Below are 23,661 nucleotides of genomic sequence, written 5' to 3' on the forward strand. Positions count from 1 at the left end.
TCATAATCGGCTTTCTTCAATTGGTCAGATCGCAGTTAGTGTCGTTTTTCTCAATCCACGTTTTCCACCCATTGTCTCCTCAGTGACTGCTCGGGTTTACTGATGCTGAGAATATTGTCTCCCGCTGCCCCATTGGCCATGCAGCCCGGTCATCCCCAATTACTATTGGCTAGCTGCCTGTTGAGGTCCATTACTATTGGCCCCTAGCCTGTCATGGTTCATTACCATTGGTTTATAGAGATGTCGAGGTCCATTACTATTGGCCTGTGGAGGTTTGGAAGCCCCTTACTATTGGCTGACCGAGTAGTCTTGGAACATTAGCTGCAGATAATGTGCTGAGTGTCCAATTATTCTACATCAAAGCCCAATTTCTTTTTGTTTCACACATTCTCCTGGCTTTTGTGGACAAAACAAAGTGCCAGTAAATCAAGCAACATTTTGAGGCAATGCAGTGGTGGAAGTTCCATCGGCAATCACTGAGCGGTGTTCGCATTATAATCCCACTTGATCGCCCCCATTGATTTGGTTTTATTTGCCAATCTCGATCCCCCTTGAAATCAATATTGCAAACAGCTGTTGCGCACATACTGTATAATGACCCTGATTCACTCTCCAGCACTGATTAAATAGAAACTTGAAAGAAAAATATACCTCAATACATGGACACAATACATACATACTTGGACCTGTCTCTCTGTCTTTGGTTCACATTGTGGGGAATATAAGCCCAGAGCACATATTTTGGGCATGCACACACTATGCCCAGTAATCGACCAGCTACCCCTGTTCATAACATGTGCGTCACTGCAATTGTCAATTAAGTAAATTAGTAAATGTCATTAAGTTCGAAAATACCTTTGTGATCAAATCTAATCATGCACACTTACTCAAATGGGAGAGGAGCAGCTGTTTTCTCTTTGTTAGTTTTTTTTCCATTACTGTGCTTCAGTCACAATTTTTTGCAATATTCATAAGAATACCTGGAGCTGGACTGGCAAAGAAAAGCCCCTGTCAATTAATGAATGAACCTGAGATTATAAATGAGTAAACACTCTGCTCTGACAATTTTCAGCTCCCAGCATCGACCTTATAGCATCGGCACGTTTTAACCAACAACCTAATTTAAAAACGAGAAGTGGTGATTTTGTGACATGTAAGCAGCTGCACCAGGGCCCAAGTGGTCGCTAGGGATGGGGCCCTAGCAGCCACATCCCATGATGAGTGTTGCGCAAGTGGAGCAAATATCAATGCCAATATTTAGATCCCAAAAATACATTCTTCTATAGATACAGCTATTGGAATAATACAATAACAGATAGACATGGTGCTGAACATCCAGTTGGAGCCACTTAAAAAGGGCTGTCCCAGCCGGAGGTCTCTCGACTGACAGTTGAATGGCAACCAGCTTCCAGTCAGTTTCCAGCCAGTTCCCAGTCAATTACTTGCCAGCTTCCAACCGGCTGGGATTACACCCACTTCTCATGTACCCTGACAGGACGTGTTTAATTTAAACTGTAAACACACCCATTCATTCAATTGCAGTGTGTCACCATGAGATGATAACTTCAAAAAAACACAGTCAAATTTCAGAGAGAGATATCAGTGGACCTGAAATATTGTCCTTTGAACCCTGACCAGAGGTCATCTTTCAAAGTAATTTTTTTTGGTCATATGAATGAGAACAGGTTTTTATGCTTTATTCTAATCTAATGTTGCACAGCTTTTTAATTTCAAAATTGAATCCGTTTTTTTGTTTACATTTTTTAAATTACAAAGTTCAGAAGCTTTGTCATGAGAGGGCTCAAAACTAGGTCTATATAATTATAGTTTCAAGTTTATTGTCAAAACAATGAAAGCGTCATTACCGGTAATGAGAATCTCAGAGCCAACTCAACTTTACATAATAAGCAAAATAATGGCAAGGTAGTATTTAAAAACAGTATTTAAAACGTCTCCAATGCAAATGAGTAGTGTAGTATGAATAATATAAAAGTATTTACCTAAAAGAAAGACAAAATAAAATACAGAGAATAATGACAGTGTGTCAACATGATAGTGGACATCTTAAATAGTCCACAACAATACAGTGCCATAGTGAATGGCAAGATAGACATAGTGTTGTCAACACTGACAAACACTGCAATGTATTACTAAGAGGTAAGACAAAACAGGTATGCAATGCAATACTTGATACATTAAAGTGACTAGTGGTAGATGATGTAAACAGCAGTTTTCCTTAGTGGCCAAGTGTGTGGATTAATAGTTTCTAGTCAACGGCCTTTTGATTTCAAAATGAGGGAAGGAACTATCAAATTCATCAAACTACTCAACTATCAAATCACTTAACATAATTGTCAAATATCACACCAATTTATGTATTTGCTCCCCATTTAATAGATTGATTTTCCAATTTCCAAAACAGAACATTAGCACAATAAAATCAAATCAATAAATAAATGCCAATGGAATAAAATCAACACCAGTTGTACAAATGTAAAAGAGACTAAACAGTGTATGGAGCCTTCTGAACACTCAAGAATGTTTTACCGTTGACAAAGTTAAAACTCCATGGATTACTTCACGGATTAGTTGGCAACTATTCAACAAATCAGCAACTATTTATTAAGAACTCTAAAATATCATTAATAAGTCCTGTATGATAGTAAACTGAATATTTGATTCCCCCTCTACAGAGAGGTGGAATACAGAGAGGGGACCAACGGTCAGGTGGGAATTATCATCTCTAAGAGGTTGATTGCTCCATCGGAATGTGAAGATTTTCGTCAATGGGTCTGCGTTTTCATGTGTATGATTAGGTGTGGGGGCTTCCAGACCTGTTGGGTGACACAATGATCGGTCATTCAGTGCAAACAAAGAGATGGCCCAAGGCTTTATTTGTAGCCTGCTTCGGTAGTCACTCAAAAAAGGTGTACTGTGGCCATTAGAGACACACACATACACACACACACACACACACACACACACACACACACACACACACACACACACGCACACACACATAAATACTTATATATACATAGATATATATTTATTTGTATAATACGTATATCATATATTAATCATATATATTCCCAACCCTATACGTCTCAAATAGGGTTGGGAATCATCTGGGACCTCACAATATGATGTGGCATTTTCGCACGAAGAGTTGTGGGGAGTGCATGAGGGTATTCAGGAACTGCGGAGGTCCCCGAGAACTAAATACCGTCAAGGGATTTTCTTCTGGTTGTGTTCGCACTGCACTGGAGCTCTGAATTGACGCTGATATGACGTCATCCAACGAGGTTTCAGCATGAGTTTCCTGTTGTATTTACTTTGTAACTTTCAATGATTTCACCATATCAGTCCACTAAAATTTGTTTCCGAACAAATTTGAGGCGAGAAATAATGAATCCAGTTGCTTAATCTTCATGCATATTAGATCGGAGATACAAGATATAATTTAAAAGTTTGTTCCGACTTTCGTAAGCCAACGGCTCGCATCGGGACACCACACAGGGAGTTTTTTGTTTCATTCAATGAACATCATAAAATAAATCATCATCAACTTTAATTTATATTTTCAAATCATTCGTTCTTTGAAATCATGGATGCATATGTTGATTCTATTAGATCTAGTGAACAAATGTTCCATTCCAAAACATGTATATTTTTCAATTAACAAACACAAGATTATCCTGTATACACGAGTTGCGTTACACTTTGAACCACTGCTCCCTCCCGGTGGACAGATTAAGTATTGGAACTGCTTTTCCACAAATGCAGCCTGGGGCATTCCCAGGAGCCAGCGCCTGGATAACATCATTGAGGGGGATATCATTATAGGCAAATCCAAGCAGAGACCTGACAGGGACCGTCAGTGACCCTGCATGGGTCAGCCACACCCCAGCCATGGCTCTGCCTGGTCCCTGTTATGTTCCAACTGCCCACTTGAAGTGGCTCCTGCTGTACTATGGTGACATTGTGCAATTGTTACAACAATTGTGTGTTTCAGGGGTAAACTTGTGTGTGTGTGTGGGGTTGGCGCTTCCTATAGGCGACATAGGGCCATCCCTAGGGAGACAGGCGCGCAACTTGTCTTCCTCTCCATGGAGAGTAATGGAGAGGGAGCGATCGGGAGCAACTTATGCCCAAAATCTATGCTCCGTTGTCTGTCCCACAACAGAGTGTTTTTACTTTTGATGTATTTAATTTTACTCTGTTTCCTCATAGAACGAAACAAAAAAGCACTGTGCACCTTCTCAGTTAACCCCCCCCAACAGAGTACCTAGAGCGGCAAAGTGGCTATGTGCATGTGGGGGCGGTCCAAAAAATGAGTGCACCAGGCCCTATCATCATCATGTTACTCTACTGCGTTGGGTCCATCTGTAAACTGTGTACGACAAGTCAACTCTCAGTGTTAAACTGTGAGCTGAGGGGAATCATCAAGTTTTCCCTGCGACCTACTTTGCCTTGCTTTTTACGAGCAAGGTAATGCCGATCGCATCTTTTGTGTATCTAGGACATCAAACAAAGTCGTGTTTTGTTGCTTGGAGAAATCATCAGCGGCGTTCGCCATCATGACAAGAGGCTGTCACGATGGCAAACGCCGCTGATGAACACTGTTAAATTGCTGATGACAAGGTAGTCTTAACTCGTAAGCAACATAATGGTTTTGTGACAACAGCCTGTCCCATGCTTAATATTAACAGAAATTAATATTGCCAATCTTAAAAAGGTTTAAACAGTGCCCAATTAAACCTGCTTTTTAGTTGCCATAGGCGAGCCATGCGGCGTGTGGCATGCACACTACCGCACTACTACAAGCATCATATTTGCGCGTTGCCATGTAGATGCCGTGGCGATGTTCTCCTGAAAGACTGTCGCTGTGCAAAAACCAACTGGGGAAACTGAAAGAACTGCTGTAAATATTACAAAAAAGTCCTGAGGGAAGGATTTGAATAACTAGAAAAGCAGTAAAATTAAAATAGAAAGTGTTGTACTGTATATGTATTGTAGTAAGTCAGTGCAGTGAGTGAGTTTGTGCAAATTGTCAGTGTAAACATTACAAAGTAGTCCAGAATTATTCAAATAGTTCAAATCATTGGACAGAGACGGCACAATCTCCTACCATGAATTCAACGCCATCTGGTTATTTTTGTGGTCACGCATGGATGGATCGTACAGATTGCACCTGCGGACATCTATGCACAAGCTTCCAAAAACTTGTCCGTCACGCATCTCCATGTGGGCCTGTTGGGAGCACCATAATGCCCTAATTTATGCCACGTTCACTAAAAAACACTACGCCCATGACAACTATAAAGCAGGCTTTAGCGGTCATGATCTTGGAAGCAGTCAAGTGCCGTTAGATTGCTAGAGGTTCCCAGGGCTAGAGCAGTTTCTTAAGTTTGTTTGTTTTCTTTGGTTTGATTTGCACCATCTGGCTATACCAGCTACTTCTAGCAGTGTGAATTATGAATAAATGTGTTAAAATAATAAATAAAAGTGCTGATGGAATCCTTTGATTTGTAAGTCCTGACCTTGCTCCATGTGTTGCGCATCTTCATGCATTCCTTATAAATCAACAGGGAAATATCAAAGAAAGCAAGAAAACCACCACCGATACGATTATGTTTTCCACCATTTGTACAGTAAGGGAACCTATATTTAAATGCTAATTGCTAGAGAGTTGAAATTATGATCGACCCGTCCAACAGTCAAACAGTATTTTCTGTTGCGTGACTATTTATGTAATTGTGGTGCATCTATATCAGGAAGCAAGTTCTCACGCATACGTGATGGAAGACGACCAAGACCGCAATAATCCCGCAAAAAGGAAGAAGACCGACTCAGCAACACAGCGACACAGACGATCTCATACCGGGTGCTGTAGAGGTGAATGTCTTGGATGAGATGAACAAGAAGCTGGACATGCTTGGTCCACTTCTCCGAGACATTACTGAGATCAAAGCCAGTCTTGATTTCCTGCACCGCACGGTCGGTGAGATGCAAAAAGACAACAGTGATCTTAAAGCCTTACAGCGTCTCAGAGCGGAGATGAAAGTTGTAAGAAAAGAAAAGAAAATAATATAAAAGACTGTCCTGGATATACAATCCAGAAGTATTCGGGACATCCTCATCTTTTCTGGGATCCCAGAGAACAACATCGAGTCCCCAGAAAATATGTTGAAAGACTTTCTCAGCACCGCCCTGAAACTCCCGACGGACACCGTGAAGCAGATCACCGTTCACTGAGTTCATCGACTAGGACTCCACGTAGGGAACCGTCCCCGCTCCATAAGTGCTAAGTTTGAACACTTCAAGCACAAGGAGCTGGTTCAAAGCAAAGGACGGGAGCTGAAAGGAACCACGCTGGGTATGAACGATCAATTGCCCTGGCAGATCAACGACTGACGGAAGGTGCTGTATCCTGTCCTGAAGGAGAACCGGCAGAAGGGTAAACGCATATCGATGGTTGTTGATAAACTACATATAGACGGTCTGTTATACTGAGACTCCTCCACCACACCCTGGTTATTTTGTTCATTATGTATGTATTCTTGTAATTCTGGTTATTATATACTGCAAGATGTAGGAATAGGCATGCTATCTATGTCAGGATTTAAAATATCGCTCACCTCCCTAATCCCTCTCTCCTTACTTCTCCTATCACTCTCACTCTATAATGTCTCATTTTATGTATGTTGTCTAATGCGGCAATGTGTGTTTATCTTTATCTACTTGTCATTTCTTTGTGTAGTTATGTATCCCTACAAACTTCCTACAATACTATGGCAATGAAAAGGAATATAAAGGAGGACACCCCAGACTTATCTATGGGAAAGCATGGGAATGGTAGTATAGCTATTGCCTTGCATGCACTGTGCCATCATCCCCTAACAAACTTCAATGACACCCATTAAGTTTGTTAGCTGGAATGTGAGAGGCTTGGGCTCACCTGCAAAACGTAGCAAAATCCGAACTCACCTCACCAAGATGAGGTCCAGCTTCTGTCTACTGCAAGAAACCCACCTCACTGCATCAGAGCACCTCAAACTCAAAGCAAAATGGGTTACTCAGATGTTTTCAGCATCATACAACTCAAAAAAAACAGGTGTCTCTATATTGATCAATAAAAGTATCCCATATCAAAATAAAACCACAATATCAGACCCAGAAGGGCGTTACATAATGATTAATGGGATTTTTGGCAACATCACATTTACCATAGCTAATATATATGGCCGCAATGAGGATGACCCAAATTTCTTTCATAATAGATTTTCAAAACTCTTAGAATTCTCTGAATCAATTATCATATTGGGTGGAGACTTCAACACGGTACTGGATCCAAATTTAGACCGTTCTCAAGCCAGAAATATTCACAAATCCTGGCGTTCGTCGAACCCTATAATACATTATATGAGTGATCTTGCTCTTGAGGATTGTTGGCGATCAAATAACCCACATTCTAGAGAATACACATATTATTCAGCACCCCACCAAAGTTTCTCTAGAATCGACCTTTTCTTGACAAGTAACTCTGCACTGTCCAAAATCACTTATCCAGAAATCCACCCGATTGTAATTTCTGATCACGGGCCAATTAGTTTCAACCTGATAAATGAAACAAACCGGAACCCTCCCGGCAGGTGGCGGTTTAACACCTCACTTTTGAAAGATAAAGAACTAACCATTTTTTTCCAGAGAATGGACTTCCTTCATTGAACTGAATGACTCCCCAGAAATATCACCATCCCTACTTTGGGAAACAGCTAAGGCAGTTCTAAGAGGTAGTATTATTTCATTCTCCACTCACAAGAAAAAGAAAGGACAAGAATGCCAAAATAAACTCGAACAGTGACTAAAGGAGTTGCACTCCCAACAAGCCCACTCTCAGCAAATTATTTTGAATTCAATGACAAATCAGGTAAATTTCTTGCGAAATCAATTGAAACGTGATAGAGAAAAATCACTTATTACAGACATCAAAGATTTACAGGGTAGAATAGCATACATCAATAACATATTTAGAGAGTTTTATAATAACCTATATCACTTGGATAATGAATTGACTATATCAAACATTCACTCATTCCTTGATGATATTGATCTTCCTAAACTTTCGACGGAGAAGGCTACCACCTTAGATCAACCACTTACTCTTGAAGAACTCAGGAAAGCGCTTGTCTCTATGCCCAACAATAAATCACCTGCATCAGATAGCTACCCAGTGGAATTTTATAAACACTTCTGGCCACTAATCTCCTCATTATTAATCAGAATGGTGACAGAGGTCAAGTAAACCTCCACCATGCCTCCGCACATGAACACTGCTCTCATTTCGGTTTTGCTCAAACCCAATAAGGACCCAACCCTCACCTCCAGTTATAGACCCATAAGCCTTATCAATTGCGACCTTAAGATTATAAGTAAAACACTAACCAACAGAATTGAAAAAGTAACTCCATTAATAATTCACCCAGACCAAACAGGGTTTGTCAAAGGCAGACACTCATCCAGCAATATGCATCATTCAGTCTGATCAGCATATCTCAAAGGAACAACTTTAATACTATTAAAGCCTCTTTGGATGGCGAAAAAGCATTTGACAGAGTTAATTGGACATATCTCTTTTCAATCCTCAACAAATTTGGCTTTGGAGAGTCACTCATTCAATGGATCAGAATCCTCTACAACTCTCCATCTGCTTCTGTCATCACCAATGTTTACACTTCACAGCGTTTCACTCTACAATGCGGCACAAGACAAGGATGTCGACTCTCCACTCTCCTATTCGCCATCTTTTTATTGAACCCCTCGTGGCGGCTATCCGTCAAAACAGTAATATTGTAGGCATACAAACAGGAAACTCTGTTCACAAAATCAGTTTGTATGCAGATGATATCTTGATGCACATATGGAACCCAATATCATCCCTACCGGAGGTGTTCAATCTTATATCTAAATTCTCAGACTGGAATTCTGAAACCTAGAAACTTCACTTAACCATCACAACGGGCAATATTAGATACCTTGGTATTGATATCTCCACCAATCTATCAGATTTGTTTACCCTTAAGTTCACTCCATTGCTCAAATCCATTGAAGAAGACCTCATTCAATGGAACAACCTACCCATCTCACTAATTGGTACGATAGCAGCAGTGAAAATGAATATACTTCCAAAACTATGTATTTTCAATGACCCCAGTGCAACCAACACTATAATACTCTAGACTCAATAGTCAACAAATTTTATTGGAAATACAAGAAACTGAGAATTAAACTAGCAACACTACAGAAAAACCAAAACTGTGGAGGTCTAGCAGCCCCAAACCTAAGATACTACTATCGAGCAAAAAATCTTCAATTTATATTTAAATGGTTACAACCAGAGCAACAACTGGCCCATGGATGGCGAGACATTGAACAATCTGAATGTCAGGAGTTATCATTATCCGATCTCCCATTACTCACTGAATCTATAACGAAACATAATTGCTTTAAAAACCCATTTTTCGCAGCAACTCTGTCAGCCTGGTGGAAATTCCTCAAAATCAGTGGTCACACTCTATCTCCAAACAAATTCACGCCAATCTCACACAACCCAGATTTCTTGGTTAAAAACAGACCAATAATCTTTAGGTCTTGGAAAAGACAAGGAATTACTCATCTGGAACACATTTTTGAAAACAATTCCCTTATATCCTTCCCAACCTTGACGCAAAGGTATAATATCGGTGGCCACGGCTTCCTTCAATTCCTTCAATTACAGCAGTCTCTAAAAGATACAATCAAATTGACGAACAACATCCTACAACCACCTGAAATGATTGAACATCTCACTCATATCGGTCACTTGAAGAATCCCTTTTCCAGAATATACAAACTTTTATTAAAAACAGATGACACCTTTTCTCTACCTACAATGAAATGGGAAAGAGACCTTGCTGTTCCCACCGATATCAACCTGTGGAAGTTTTTCTATGACCCGCAACTCATCCAATATAAGATCTTGCACAGAGCCCATGGGTTTTGTGGATGAAGACATTTGCCCTCACTGTTCCCTTGATACCAGAGATGACTACATTCATGCCTTCTGGCTCTGCACACCAATCCTAGCATTCTGGATCAACATCACCAAGAAGCTATCAACCCTTCTGGGTCGCAGCATTCCAGTCTTCCCAACTATATGTCTTCTCGGTGACCTCTCCTCAGTCGACCCACCACTGAAACACAACAAACCCATTTTGATCACCTTAACAATTGCCAAGAAAACAATATTACTCAATTGGAAAAAGAGCATAATCTCACCAAATCCCAATGGTTGCAGTTATTAATAGATTACAGTTCAATGGAAAAACTATTGGCAATATCCAAAAACAATGTTAATTAATGAAATATGGGCTACTTCTATCACTGACATAACTTCATCATTTAATTCTTGAGTCTTCCGAAGTTGATGCAATGTCGTGGTGCTTTGGGGCATGTGGGGGTCATGCTCAAGGACACTATAGCATGCTAGCAGGAGGAGCCTAGGATAGAACCAGCAACGTTTAGATTACCAGACGACCAGCTCTAGCTCCTGAGCTACCATCCCCATCCCCAGAACACATACACTCGCACACCAATCCTACTCCGAACAACACTCCATCGGACCAGAGTCTGTGGGGCAGGAGGGGTGCGAGCGATTGGGGTTCGAATTGCCTGAAGGACTCGCACCCCCAACCCCGCAATTTTAACTGCAATTCCCAACAGCACACATTGAGCACTGGGGTTTTCCGGGGTGGCCGGTCGCTGGCAGGTCCGTGTGGGGGCACAGTTAGCCAGGGGGCTGCCGGGTGGGCCCCCCCTCCCGGCCTGGCTGGAGTCCTGACAGCTTGCACCTGGTGGCTTGGGATGTGCTGCGACCTGACGGGGCTGCGGAGAGCGCCACCAGGGTGCCTTCCGGGGCCCCTGGGGGGACTGCTTGCCGTTGTGGGTTTGGTCTGTGGTGTGGGGGGCGGTGGGTGGGTAACATCGAGGTGCCCTGCGCTGGGCCCACGCTGCTACATGTATGGGCACTTAGCACTCTCGCCGGGTGGGGCGTCTGGTCGGCTGCGGTGGAACGGGCTTTCCCCTTGTGCGGGGCGTGGGTGGGCATGGGGGTCCTGCCGGCTCGCCCGTGGGTCTGGCAGGCCGGGCAGGGTGTCGGTCTGTCGGTGTGGGGCTGGGATCCGGGCCTGCGGTCCGTGTCTTCCGCCCGTCTTGTGCCTGCACCTGGGGATTGGTTGTATGTGTGCGCCCCTGGGGTGCAGTGTCTCCTCGTGCTCCCTAGCACTGGGTCATGCTCCTCGGCGCTGGGCATGGGGGTTGCTCCACGGCCCTCTGGCTTCTCTGGGGGCCCAGGGGTCTTCTGTGGCCGCAGGGCAGGGTACTGGGGGGGTCTACAGGGTACTAGGGTGTCTACAGGGCTGCGGAGTTGGGGGGCCCCTTCTGCTGCTTGGAGGTGCCACAACATAATACCGACCTTCTACACCAGTACCAATGGGGTTACTCATGTACACTCACACATGGACATCTCACACACACACACACACACACACGCACACACCACCACACCTACTTGGAGTGCACCCCAGCACCCTCCTGGTTGCATTCCTCTCCTTTCCTCCTTCATTTGCTGCCATAATTATGACGGGAAGAGGCCACGTGACCAGTTGTAGTTTCAGTTTTCCTGGACCTAATTCACTGTTTTTCAATACATGTTGTCATCCAATGTTTATGTTTTTGTGTAAACGTTGTTTGTTTCAATGTTTATTTGTCTCACCCATAGTGATTCTCCCCCTCTTGGAGTAGTGATCAGTTGTTTATAGACCCAAACATGATAAATAGTTCTCCAAAAAGGGGGGTTGGTGGTGGTTCTCTATAACAAAAAACTGTGCTCTTGTCATCCTACAGGTCGTCCACAGGACAGAGTTATTGCAGCACTTCTTGATGATTTAAGAATTAATAAAAGTTGCATTGCAGGTTGAGAACTTGAACTCCACTTGCAGACTAACTCTGCCCTGGATGCAATTGCATACATTTAGTCATTTAGCATAGACGACCAGCTCTACCTCCTGAGCTACCCCCCCACACAAATACTCTGTGTTGTATGCTGGGCATACAGCACAGGTAAAAAAAACAAAAATCAAGAATAAATAATAAATAAAATAGGTTTGTAAAATGTTTTGATTTGAATCCAAACACCCAACAGTAAAACTGTATTTTTGTTGCGTGACTATTATTGTAATTGCGTTTCATCTCTGGTTCTAGACCAAAGCCCATAACATAAAAAGATAGACCAACATGCATTATGATGCATAGTGACTTTTACAGATGTCTAATCTTTCATAAAAATAATAAGAATAAATAATAATATAGGCTGCCTAATATTAGGATCCACCCACCCAACAGTGTTCATGTAATTTAGGAAGACGTAATATATTTTTTCAGACGCTATGGCGCTATGGTTTAATTAGTCCCAAAACTCGCACACACTCAGAGAACAGTATCCACGAGCAGAAAACCATCCTGCGTGTATAAATGCGGTCCTGCGAGCCCAAGGAAATCCCCAAAAAGGGGATTCTACACATTGACTGTGATTCCATTTTATATATAAGTAGTATTTTGCTGGTGACCCAAGGACTTAAAGTGTTAAATTTGGTGCAATTTGGACACGCGACATGTGCAATGTTAATAAACTTTCAATAAACAGCAAGCCAGCGAGGGGCAGGACAAAGAGTCTTTCCCCGTGTATAGCTTTAACGGGCAGCTTCATCCTCCCTTGTGGAAAACAGGACTGAATCTTTGAAATTTTGTTCAACTGTGCCATTCAAATTTCTTAGAAAGTCTTACATTTTGAACAGCCATGTGCTAGTTATACATAAAAACTAGGGTTGTCAAAGTTAACGGGATAATAACGCTTGAACTCAAATTCCTTTTAACGGCACTTTTTTTGACGCGTTTACGCACGTTCTGTTATGATTGTAGTTTTATTTTTGAGGGGGGTTCGTTGGCATGAAATCCTTGCTGTCTCATCTGTTTGTGGGTTTGTGGTGAGTGTTCTTTACAATCATGTCACGTGTGTAGTTGCTGCTGCAAAGTGACATGAAATACAAAAAACTAAAATACTACTGAAGATTGGTTATATTGTTTAATTTGGATGCTGAATCAACAGAGACATTTCTTACCGATATATCCATGACAATACCACATACTTTCTCTCCATCTTTCCCACACACGCACATACACGCATACACGGCCCTGGCCAATTCATACAGGTGTAGGTACAGTATGCCACATGGCGTCTGCAGAGAATACTCAAACTAAGTGGAAAAATGTGATATCTATCAAAATTTGAGTTTTAACATATTTGCAAAAGTGAAAATGTAAACACTCTCTGAAACCTTGAACTTGAACACGATCGCCAAATATGTTAAAATGCTTTTAAAAAATCGTCCTCCGAGCAGTCTAAACAGTTATATGCCTCACCGTATGTATGTTGCTCTGTCGCAGTGTGGCAGCAGACACCAAATGTTGTAATAATCCATGAATGAATCAGAACAATTTAAAAAGTTATAAATAAAAGTATGTTTTTGTTATGCGCGCCATAATTGGCTTAAGGACAGAAGGAGGGACATGCGCGCTCTACAGTCTCACTTGTCATTGGTTAATCAGTACCTGATTGAAGGGTTTCTGGACAATATTTGTCATTGTTTTGGGTTGTTAAGTGATTTCAAATGAACATATATTTGCATTAAGTGAGCATTTTTGTGGACTCCCATGTTGATGAGAGCATTAAAAGCCAACATTAGGCGGGAATGCAAATCTCTCAAATTCTAATTTTTGTGTGAGAGAAGCCTGAGAACAAGCAGAGCTGTATGTTCTTAATAAACAGGGTTTCATCGAGCCTGCTATTACGAAATTGACGTCCACGCTAACCCTGCGGTCACCTGCCTATGAAATAGGCTTGGGGGTTCCAGCGGTAATAGATTATGGATATTATGGATTTTAATAATATCTCCACAGTAATGAGTATCTTTCTCTGTATAGACAATGAAACAATGTTTGTATATAATATTTAAAGGAATGATAAGTATGGCTGTCAATCGATTAAAAACTGTAATCAAAATAATTACATTATCTGTAATTAATTAATCAAATTAATGAAATAATCACATAGATCAGTATTTGCTGGGGGAAAAAACACAAATAGAGATCTTTTAATTCAAAGACATTATTATGGAATACAAGTAAAGCATTGAATAGACATTACAAAAGATGATGGCTCTAGAAATCAATATACTGTTTTATTTCAATATCTTAAGACATTTTTAAAGGTTGAATCCAAAGGTTGCTGGTTTGATCCCCGGCTCCTCCTGATAGGGGGCTGAACTGTTCTTGAGCAAGACACTTAACCCTTAATTACTCCTGATGGCTGCATCTATCGGTGTATGAATAATTGTAAGTCACTTTGGATGTCTGCTAAATGATGTAAAAATGACTGACTATGTCTTTCACTCTAGACATGCCAAGCAACTCTAATGGCCTGGGATTTTTCCAAGTATACATTGAACCATCTAAATGAACATGATATGTATGACAGGACAGATATGGCATTCATCCAATAGTTTGCTAACAATATTTAACCAATGAATCCATTGTTCCCTACACCAGTGTTTTAAAACGATTTGTTCTTAACAAGCAAATGTTTTAAATGACTCGGGATTCTGGAGTCACTACGGCAAAAGAGAATAATAAATTATATAATAATAATAAATAATAATAAATTGAGAATAATTTCTGGTCTTAATTAGAATCCAAGGCAAAAACAAACAGGCCATGGCATTTGGCATAATTCATATTGAACATGTTGGATTTACTATTTGCATTCCACCAAAATAAATCATTTTGACAAAATTGAATGATTCTTGTGAAAAAATTCCATGCTCAACTGAGAGCCAAACCGACTCTGACCCTCATTCACCAGAAGTCCAAAGTGAACAAATAACGGAAGGTCGAATGACTGAGTGACTTGCCGAGAAACAAATAAAAAAAAAAGTCAAACCTTTCAGTATTCCTCACTTTCGGAGTGAAACTTTTTCTGCTGGAGCTGCTATTCTGACGGCAACCAATGAATTAGATGAAGTGAAGTGCAGCCTTGCAATTTTGATCTTTGATTATTTTTAAGTGGAATTTGAAAAATGTTCTTGGCACACCTGGCTTCACTTTTCACTTTCCACCTCAACGTTTCTCTTAAAGATGCAGTGTGTGGAATTTAGTGCCATCTAGTGGTGAGGTTGCAGATCGCAACCAACTGAAGATGGTAGTGCAACATGGTGCAGATTCTCACCAACACTGGGCTACTAGCAGGCAATTATAGTGGAGTATTATAGTTTAACTTCCTCCAGACCAGATTTGAATCACTTCAGTCGGTTGCGATGTTCAGTTTGGGACTCTTGGGAACTGTATTCTTCATGAATTATTCATTTCAATAACGCCCGGTCCCTTTCTGTGAAACTCTTGATCATACGAATGCACCTTAAAGCGTTTCCTGTCAAACTCTGCTAATTGCTGCTACAACGTAACACCGGCAATTACTTTTCACCCCCTTTTGTTCTTATTTATTCCGCGCAAAATGACAAGTTTTGTTTCATTTGCAGCAATATGCACCAAAGAGAAAAAAAAAGAAAAACCTTCTTTGGTTCGGGAAAGGCTGACTGCTGCTTGAGCTATGAACCCTCTGTAGGAAACCGCAAATTTGAAAACGGGTATAATTGCTTTGTGCAAATGCCCGGTGCGTAATAAAAGGTTTAACTGTATGATATTATGCTAATGCTGATTTGGTATGATGAATCTCATATGGTTTGCCCTCCTAAACAAATTATTTCTTCATATTTGGGAGTGCCGTGGATCACTGGGTTTAAATTAAGTAGGGAAAAGTAAACAAAGCATGAGATATTGTCTTTGTGTCTGGATTTTTGTTGCATCTATTTCGTTGTCTTCCACACACACACACTAAGACACACACACTGCAGAACACACAAGGAAGAGGCAGACTGTTACCCTCTAGCACCTGCTTGCCCATGAATGCATATAAATGAGTGCATGTGTTCTAGACTCATACACAACAATATGGGTGCACAAATTAACACACGCACACAAGCACGCACACACATACACACACACACACACACACACACACACACACACAGACAGACACACATGCGTTCATATACATGGGTGTATTTTAATATTCAACACAAATGTCAATGCTGTTTATTCAATACACGTGATTTGGGTGCATTGACAAATACCCACACACACAGACTTACGTAGTTCATGCATGTCTCTCCAGCCTCGGCTGGCAGGGCAGGCTGTGATGGTGACCAGCGGACATGGGTTTCCCGCCAAGCTGTCGCACAGAGTCTGCTGCCGGAAAAAGACCTTTGCACAGTCGACGGAGCATTCCAGCATCTGGAGATGGGACTAGAGAGAGAGAGAGAGAGAGAGAGAGAGAGAGAGAGAGAGAGAGAGAGAGAGAGAGAGAGAGAGAAAATTAACACTCTCAGACACTGGGTCAATTCAAGAAATCATATATTCACAAATCTTTTTCTTCCCCATTGTTTTTAGGTCAAAAAAATTACAAATAAATAATCTGAACTTATAAATTATGTTTTTCTTTGGGCTGCACCGCAAAAAATTGTCATCAAGTTCTTTAGATAAAATCTCCACACCTCCTCTGGTAAGCGCTACGGAGAACTGTACGGCAAAACAACCAGACACCAGAACAGTTTCTTGCCGCAGACCATTACCCTGATGAACATTTAAATCAGTCATACAATGTTAGAAACAGCCCCCCAGTAATAAACCTGTAACACTAAACACCCACTGTACCTACAAATTCTAAATAATATATTCTGTAATTTAAACAGTTTTTAACATGTACATATCATCACTGTCATGAAAGTATAGATCAAAGCATGCTGTATGTACTGTATGTGGACATATGTGCTGTAGGTGGACATGACAGTATATGCATGTATGCAATATACATGCATATACTGTCATGTCCACCCACCTCACGTATATAAAGTAATCTGTTAATCATTAATATTTATTCCAGCATCTTTGCACTCTGCCCCATTACACTATTGTCTCCATGTTACAAATGCATATACGATTGCATATTTCTCGGCTCAAATTTGTTCAGAAACAGATTTTGGTTACTTTATAAGGTGAAATCAGTGAAAGTTACAAAGTAAAAATGAACGAAACACGCTACTTCGGTTTGAGGTATGTTAGAATGACTGCAATGCACAATCCACTAAAAATGTTTATGTTTACCTTTGTTCAGCCTTGTGTCCTTGTGTTAGCTGTAAGCATATTCCTCTATTGAGATAAAGAAAAAAAACTTGCTAAATTCCTTGTCAAATTCATTTGTTATTTGACAAGTTTAAATCTGTACTTTCATCATGTTTTATCCAATGTTTCTAGGGTTTTCACACTATAGCCATTAGTAGGTTGGCCACCAACTAATTGTGGATACTCACCCGTTAATCCCCTCCGTCAACAGTAAAATGTGAAGATTTCATATTTGAAAAAGGTCCGACAAGCAAATCAAGTTCACTCTACTATGATTACAGGTTTTGCAATTGTTTATTACTTCGTCAATGAAATGCCGCTCTGTATCCCAATAAATGCACGCAATATGTTGAATACTAAGTGGCATATGATGGTCACCAGAATACGGGGAAAGAGGGAGAGAGTGGGAGTAAGGTCTCGTCCTCTCCGCTCAGAGCTATCGAGTTATCGAGCTATCACTTGTGATCGCATTTTACCTCCATGCTCTATATGCAAATCTTGTGATTTTAATATAGCAATATATAATATAATCTCATCGAGAAATTTATATGATTTCCTTAGATTCTTACTTGTATGGAAAACGAAAAACATAAACCTCAGAAAATCAGGGCAGAGTTTTTTGTTATTTCTCCTCCAGACAGCGGTGCATGCCAGCTCCCGTGTCTGTCTTTTTATTTTAGATCTACAGTATTTATTTTCGTTTGTTTCCTACATGTATGGAACAACATTTTTAAACACAAATGAGTTCAGGGACTGTCCCGTTATGTCCAAAATAAAAACATGCGTCTCCCTGTTGCTTTTTGCTGCTATGGGACTTAATTTAAAAGTAAAAACTGGATTTTTTTTTTGTGTCAATACTTTACTTGTAAATAATAAATCCTGCACCTCTGTAACAGGGAGACCGCATTTGTCACATTACACTAGTTCTGTCATGAACCCTCACTGAGATCAGCATTCTTTGGTCTACTCATTTAAGTTAGTCTAGTTTAGCCTTGTCAGTAACTCTCATGTCGTTTCAGATCCATCCACTCCCCTTTGCTACACCACTAAGGTTCCCCACTCTTTTCCTCACCTGCAGCTCATTTGCTCGTCAGGCACTCAGTACTTATACTAGCCTAGTTCATCAGTTCTGTGCCAGATTGTCTCTTTGCTTAGCCTGAGCTTTCCAGTGTGCCATCCAGTGATCTCGCTAGTACCGTGTTGATTCCCCGGTTTTTGATCCCCTGCCTGTCTTACAGATTCTGATTCTCTGCCTGCTCCTTGCCTGACTTGTTTCCCTTCGCTGACAGATATCCTGGCTTTCATGACCCTGGTCTGTTTGTTCTAATAAACCCCATGCTTTGTGAACCTTAACCTGCTCTCCTGCGTTGTGCTCTTAGGTTCACCTCTGGTCTGAGTCAGTGAGCCTAACAAGTTCTATGCAAGCAATAGCGAGCCCCCCCCAGAAAAAATCATCAATTGGAGATCGCTGTCCCTCAAGCGATCGCCAATTGGAATTTTGCGCAATCGCCCGAGTCTACAGGAGATCCTATAACACATTTGTTAAATCCGACCCAAAAAAGTCTCCCTTTCGGAATAACATTAACAGCCAAGCATGGTGAGACTTTCATACATTTAGTATAATTTCATTGAATAGTTTGAGATATATGTGCACGCATACTAAATCTCGATCAAGAAATTGCTAAATTTGGCTGAATTATGAAAGCTAGAAGAGGTACTAAATGAAGAGCTGTTTGGGAGCAAAAGAGCCGGCTCTTATTGCTAAGCTGAACCAAATGATTTGACTCACTAAAAAGAGCTGGAATTCCGATCACTAGTTGAAAGGTCATTCCTTGCAGAAAGACACTTCCCGCGGTTTCTCTTGTTAAACACTTTGTAACTAATTTAAACGTAATTGCCAGAGTGAAACAAACTACTCGCAAGCTGCGAAAAATGCAACAGTAGCCTCAGAACGTTGAGAAAAGGGGCTTAACCCCCCGACCCCCCCTTGGTTGTTCCCTTGTGAGCTGTTCTTTGTCATTAAACTCATGCATGTTGACACACATGCATATAAAAAGTTAAGGACCTTGACTCTCAGTGTGTTGGAAGATTTTTGTTGATTTCCAATAATTTTACCCTTTCTAGATGTTGTCCAGTCATGAAGTTGATAATTCGAAAATAGAGCAGATGTAAAGTGAATCAAGGAGTGACCGATTGACTTTCCGTCTCAGAGTTTAGAATTTGAAGAGCCTTGACTGAAATTTGGCACGCACTCCATGACAATTGGCTCCAAGGGTTAGTTGGTTGTCGAAGAGGGTACTCCCTCTATTGTTTTGGTGCTTATGATACGATGTACAGGTATCAATGCACAGAGTTGTGGCTGAAAATTACAATATTAATTGGATCAATAAGTACCTAGGAGTGAGGACCCAGGGGTGTGCATCCCTAGTGAGATGTTGCAATGGGGATGGTCCTCATCCAAAGTCTGTGACTTATTAATTTTTGTTTTTCTGCATTGGGATCTAGGATATTAGCTGAGGTCCATTGGGGAAATTAGTTTACAGAGGGTACGAGTGCGTCCTGAGAGTTGTAGGTGTCAACAATCAGTGTCTTTCTAAACACTTGAACATTGTTTGAGGTCAGCTATCTATTCAGAATGCGAATGACATTGGCACGAGCACTGAACCTTGTGGTGAACCAGTGAATAAAAAAAGTTCAATAGTTGAACTCTGTATCGAACCCACTGTGTCAGGGTTCGCCCGGGGCCTACCGGCATCGGCCACTAGATGCCGCCAGTACTGCCTTTTCAGGGTTGCTCTGCTTCACCTATTTCTGTTCCTGATTACCCTGCCTCATTAGATGATATTTTTCACCTGTGTCTCGTTTGGTCGTCCCTATTTAGACCCTGTCTTTTGTGTCCTCAGGTGCTCAGTCTTGAGTTTGTCTAACCTCATGACAACGCTCTTGTTCCAAGCTCCCGAGACTTTTGCCCAGTTTTTGTACTTGTTTTGAGTAAATCTCTATTTTTGCCACCTCGCCTCTGCCTTGTTCTCTGCACCTGGGTTCACTCAGCATACCTCCAACAGCAAGACTGAGCCACAACATGGACCCAGCAGAGAGCCAGCCTCCAGAGGTGGAGAGCCTGCGGGTGGCCTTGACGAACCAGGGGGCTGCGATTGGCCGTCATGAGCGGGTTCTCCCACAGGTCCTGGACAACCTGCAGTCGCTCGCCCAGGCCGTCCAGCAGAGCCAGGCACAGGCTCCACCTATGGCCCCTGTGCCAGCGCTGCCTCCCATGAACCCGCGTCCTCCAGATCACCGCGAACCACGACTGCCGGCGCCAGAGAGGTACGACGGTAACCCAGGGGGTTGTCGTGGCTTTCTGACACAATGCTCCCTGGCTTTCGAGCTACAGCCGTCACAGTTCCCCACCCAGCGCTCACAGGTGGCATACGTAGTCACGCTACTCACCGGCAAAGCACTCTCCTGGGCCACAGCCATCTGGAATCGGCAAACCCCGGCCTGCCCCAGCTACCAGGCTTTTGCCGGGGAGATGCGCCGAGTGTTTGACCACTCAGTCAGTGGGAGGGAGGCGTCGTCGCGGCTACTCCGGCTACGCCAGGGGGGACACAGCGTAGCGGACTACGCCATCGCATTCTGCACCCTCGCCGTGGTGTCCGGATGGAACAGCGAGGCACTCATCGCGGCCTTCCAGGAGGGTCTCAATGAAGGTGTCAAGGACGAGCTGGCATCCCGGGAGGCGCAGGAGGACCTGGACACGCTCATCGATACAGCGATTCGGGTGGACAACCACCTCCGGGAGAGACAAGGGGAACGCTTTTTCCCCGCTTCACCAAGACCAGCGCGCAGAGCGGCTCTGGGGACGAGGCCTCCCGAGCATCCCCTGGCTATCCCGAGCTCGCCTCCAGCATCAAGGGAGGAGCCGATGCAAGTAGGCAGCACACGGCTCTCTCGGTCCGAACGTGACCGGCGGATGAGAGAGCGCTGCTGCTTGTACTGTGGGATCCCAGGGCATTTCCGTTCTTCCTGCCCTGAGCTCTCGGGAAAAGCCAACTCTCGTCCAGGGTAGGGAGAACTGCGAAGAGGCCAACCTTCTCTCCCGAGCTCGAGGCGACCGGGGTCCGGCTGACTGCCTCCCTCGCCTGGGGAGATCAACATCACTCCCTCCAAGCTATGGTGGATTCCGGCACTGCAGGTAGCTTCCTGGATGTAGGGCTAGCAAAGGCCCTAAAGCTCCCTCTGGCACCTCTAGAGCATCCTCTCACGGTGACAGCCCTGGATGGAAGACCACTGGGGTCCGGTAGCGTGCGCCATCTCACCGCCCCCCTTTGGCTGTCACTGGAGGGAAAACATTCAGAGGTAATCCAGCTCCACCTCATCCACTCTCCTGAGTTTCCACTGGTCCTGGGCTACCCATGGCTAGCCCGTCACAACCCACATCTGGACTGGGCCTCCGGGCGTCTCACCGAATGGGGCCCTGCCTGCCACACCACCTGTCTTCGTTCTAGTCCGTCTTCTCACCCTCTCGAGTCTCCAGTCCGTGTCCAAGCTCGGGCCCCTTCCCAAGCCCCTGCCCACTCCAGAGTTCCTGTCCGTGTCCTGGCTCCAGTCCGTATTCAAGGTCCCATCCCTCCCGAGTTTTCACGAGTGCCCCACGAGTATGCCGATCTGAGGGAGGTCTTCAGCAAGAGACGGGCCTCCCCATCGGTCCTATGACTGCGCCATCGACCTTCTGACTGGCACCTGCCCTCCTGGAGGACGTCTCTTCTCTCTCTCTGCCCCTGAGACTACAGCCATGGAGGAGTACATCCGGGGGGCGCTCACCTCAGGTTTCATCCGCCCTTCTACCTCACCGGCGGGCGCAGGGTTTTTCTTCGTGGGTAAGAAGGATGGCGGCCTGCATCCCTGCATTGATTACCGTGGTCTTAACAAGATCACGGTCAAGAATCGCTACCCCCTTCCTCTCATGTCCACATCTTTCGAGCAACTGCAGGGCGCCACCATCTTCACCAAACTCGATCTTCGAAACGCATACAATCTCGTCCGTGTCCGCGAGGGGGATGAGTGGAAGACCGCCTTCAACACACCTACCGGCCATTATGAATACCTGGTCATGACTTTTGGATTGGCCAATGCTCCCGCTGTCTTCCAGGCCTTTGTAAACGACGTCCTCCGTGAGTTTCTCAACCGCTCCATGTTCGTCTACATCGATGACATCCTCATCTTCTCCAGGACCCTTCCCGAACACATACAGCATGTGAGACAGGTCCTTCACCGCCTGCTCGCCAATGGCCTGTATGTGAAACTGGAGAAGAGTGAGTTCCACGCCACCACCGTTCAGTTCCTGGGGTTTGTCATGACCGAGGGTCACGTCCAGATGGATCCTGCCAAGACCGAAGCCGTCCGGGACTGGCCACCACCCATCTCGGTCAAACAGGTGCAGCGCTTCCTCGGGTTTGCCAATTTTTACAGGCGATTCATTCGGGGTTTTAGCACGGTGGCAGCTCCCCTCACCGCCCTCACTAGGACATCCACAGCCCGCTTCGCCTGGACTGCGGAGGCTGAGGGGGCGTTCAGGGCTCTCAAGACGCGGTTCACCGCTGCCCCTGTCCTGGCCACACCAGAGCCTACCCTACCCTTCGTGGTGGAGGTGGATGCTTCCGATGTGGGAGTGGGGGCCGTTTTGTCCCAAAGGACTCACAACAAGAAGCTCCATCCATGTGCTTTCTTCTCCCGTCGCCTCACCCCAGCGGAACGGAACTATGACATAGGGAACCGGGAGCTACTGGCAGTCAAACTGGCGTTGGAGGAGTGGCGGCACTGGCTGGAGGGGGCCCAATACCCTTTTGTCGTCTGGACCGACCACAAGAACCTGACATACATTCAGGATGCCAAACGCCTCAACTCCCGTCAAGCCCGATGGGCCTTGTTCTTCAATCGGTTCAACTTCATCCTGTCATATCGTCCCGGGTCCAAGAACCTCAAGCCCGACGCTCTCTCCAGACAGTTCGACCCTCCTGAGCTGGTGGAACTCCCCGAGCCCATTCTCCAGAGCTCCTGCATCTTGGCTCCGGTCCGCTGGGGAATCGAGATGCAGGTCCGGCAGGCCCAAAGGAGGGAGGCGGATCCCGGCAACGGGCCCCCGGGTCACCTGTTTGTCCCGAAGGCTGTCCGATCACAAGTCCTGCAATGGGGGCATTCATCCCGCCTCACTGGCCACCCGGGATCTCCAGGACCCTCGAGTTCCTCCGCAGGCTTTTCTGGTGG

At 43.8% G+C, this 23,661-nt stretch overlaps 1 protein-coding gene across 1 annotated transcript in view; it reads right to left on the minus strand.

Moving 5' to 3' along the window:
* agbl1 (AGBL carboxypeptidase 1) overlaps positions 1–23,661 on the minus strand; it is a gene marked incomplete at both ends in the record, with an annotated part of 253,871 nt that overhangs the window by 83,880 nt on the left and 146,330 nt on the right. The window contains one exon of the mRNA XM_080002341.1: positions 16,365–16,518. Within this exon, the coding sequence (XP_079858467.1) occupies positions 16,365–16,518 (154 nt within the window). The remainder of the gene's footprint in view (positions 1–16,364; positions 16,519–23,661) is intronic.

This window comes from Zeus faber, assembly GCF_960531495.2.
Source record: "Zeus faber genome assembly, chromosome: 6".
Lineage (NCBI taxonomy): Eukaryota > Metazoa > Chordata > Actinopteri > Zeiformes > Zeidae > Zeus > Zeus faber.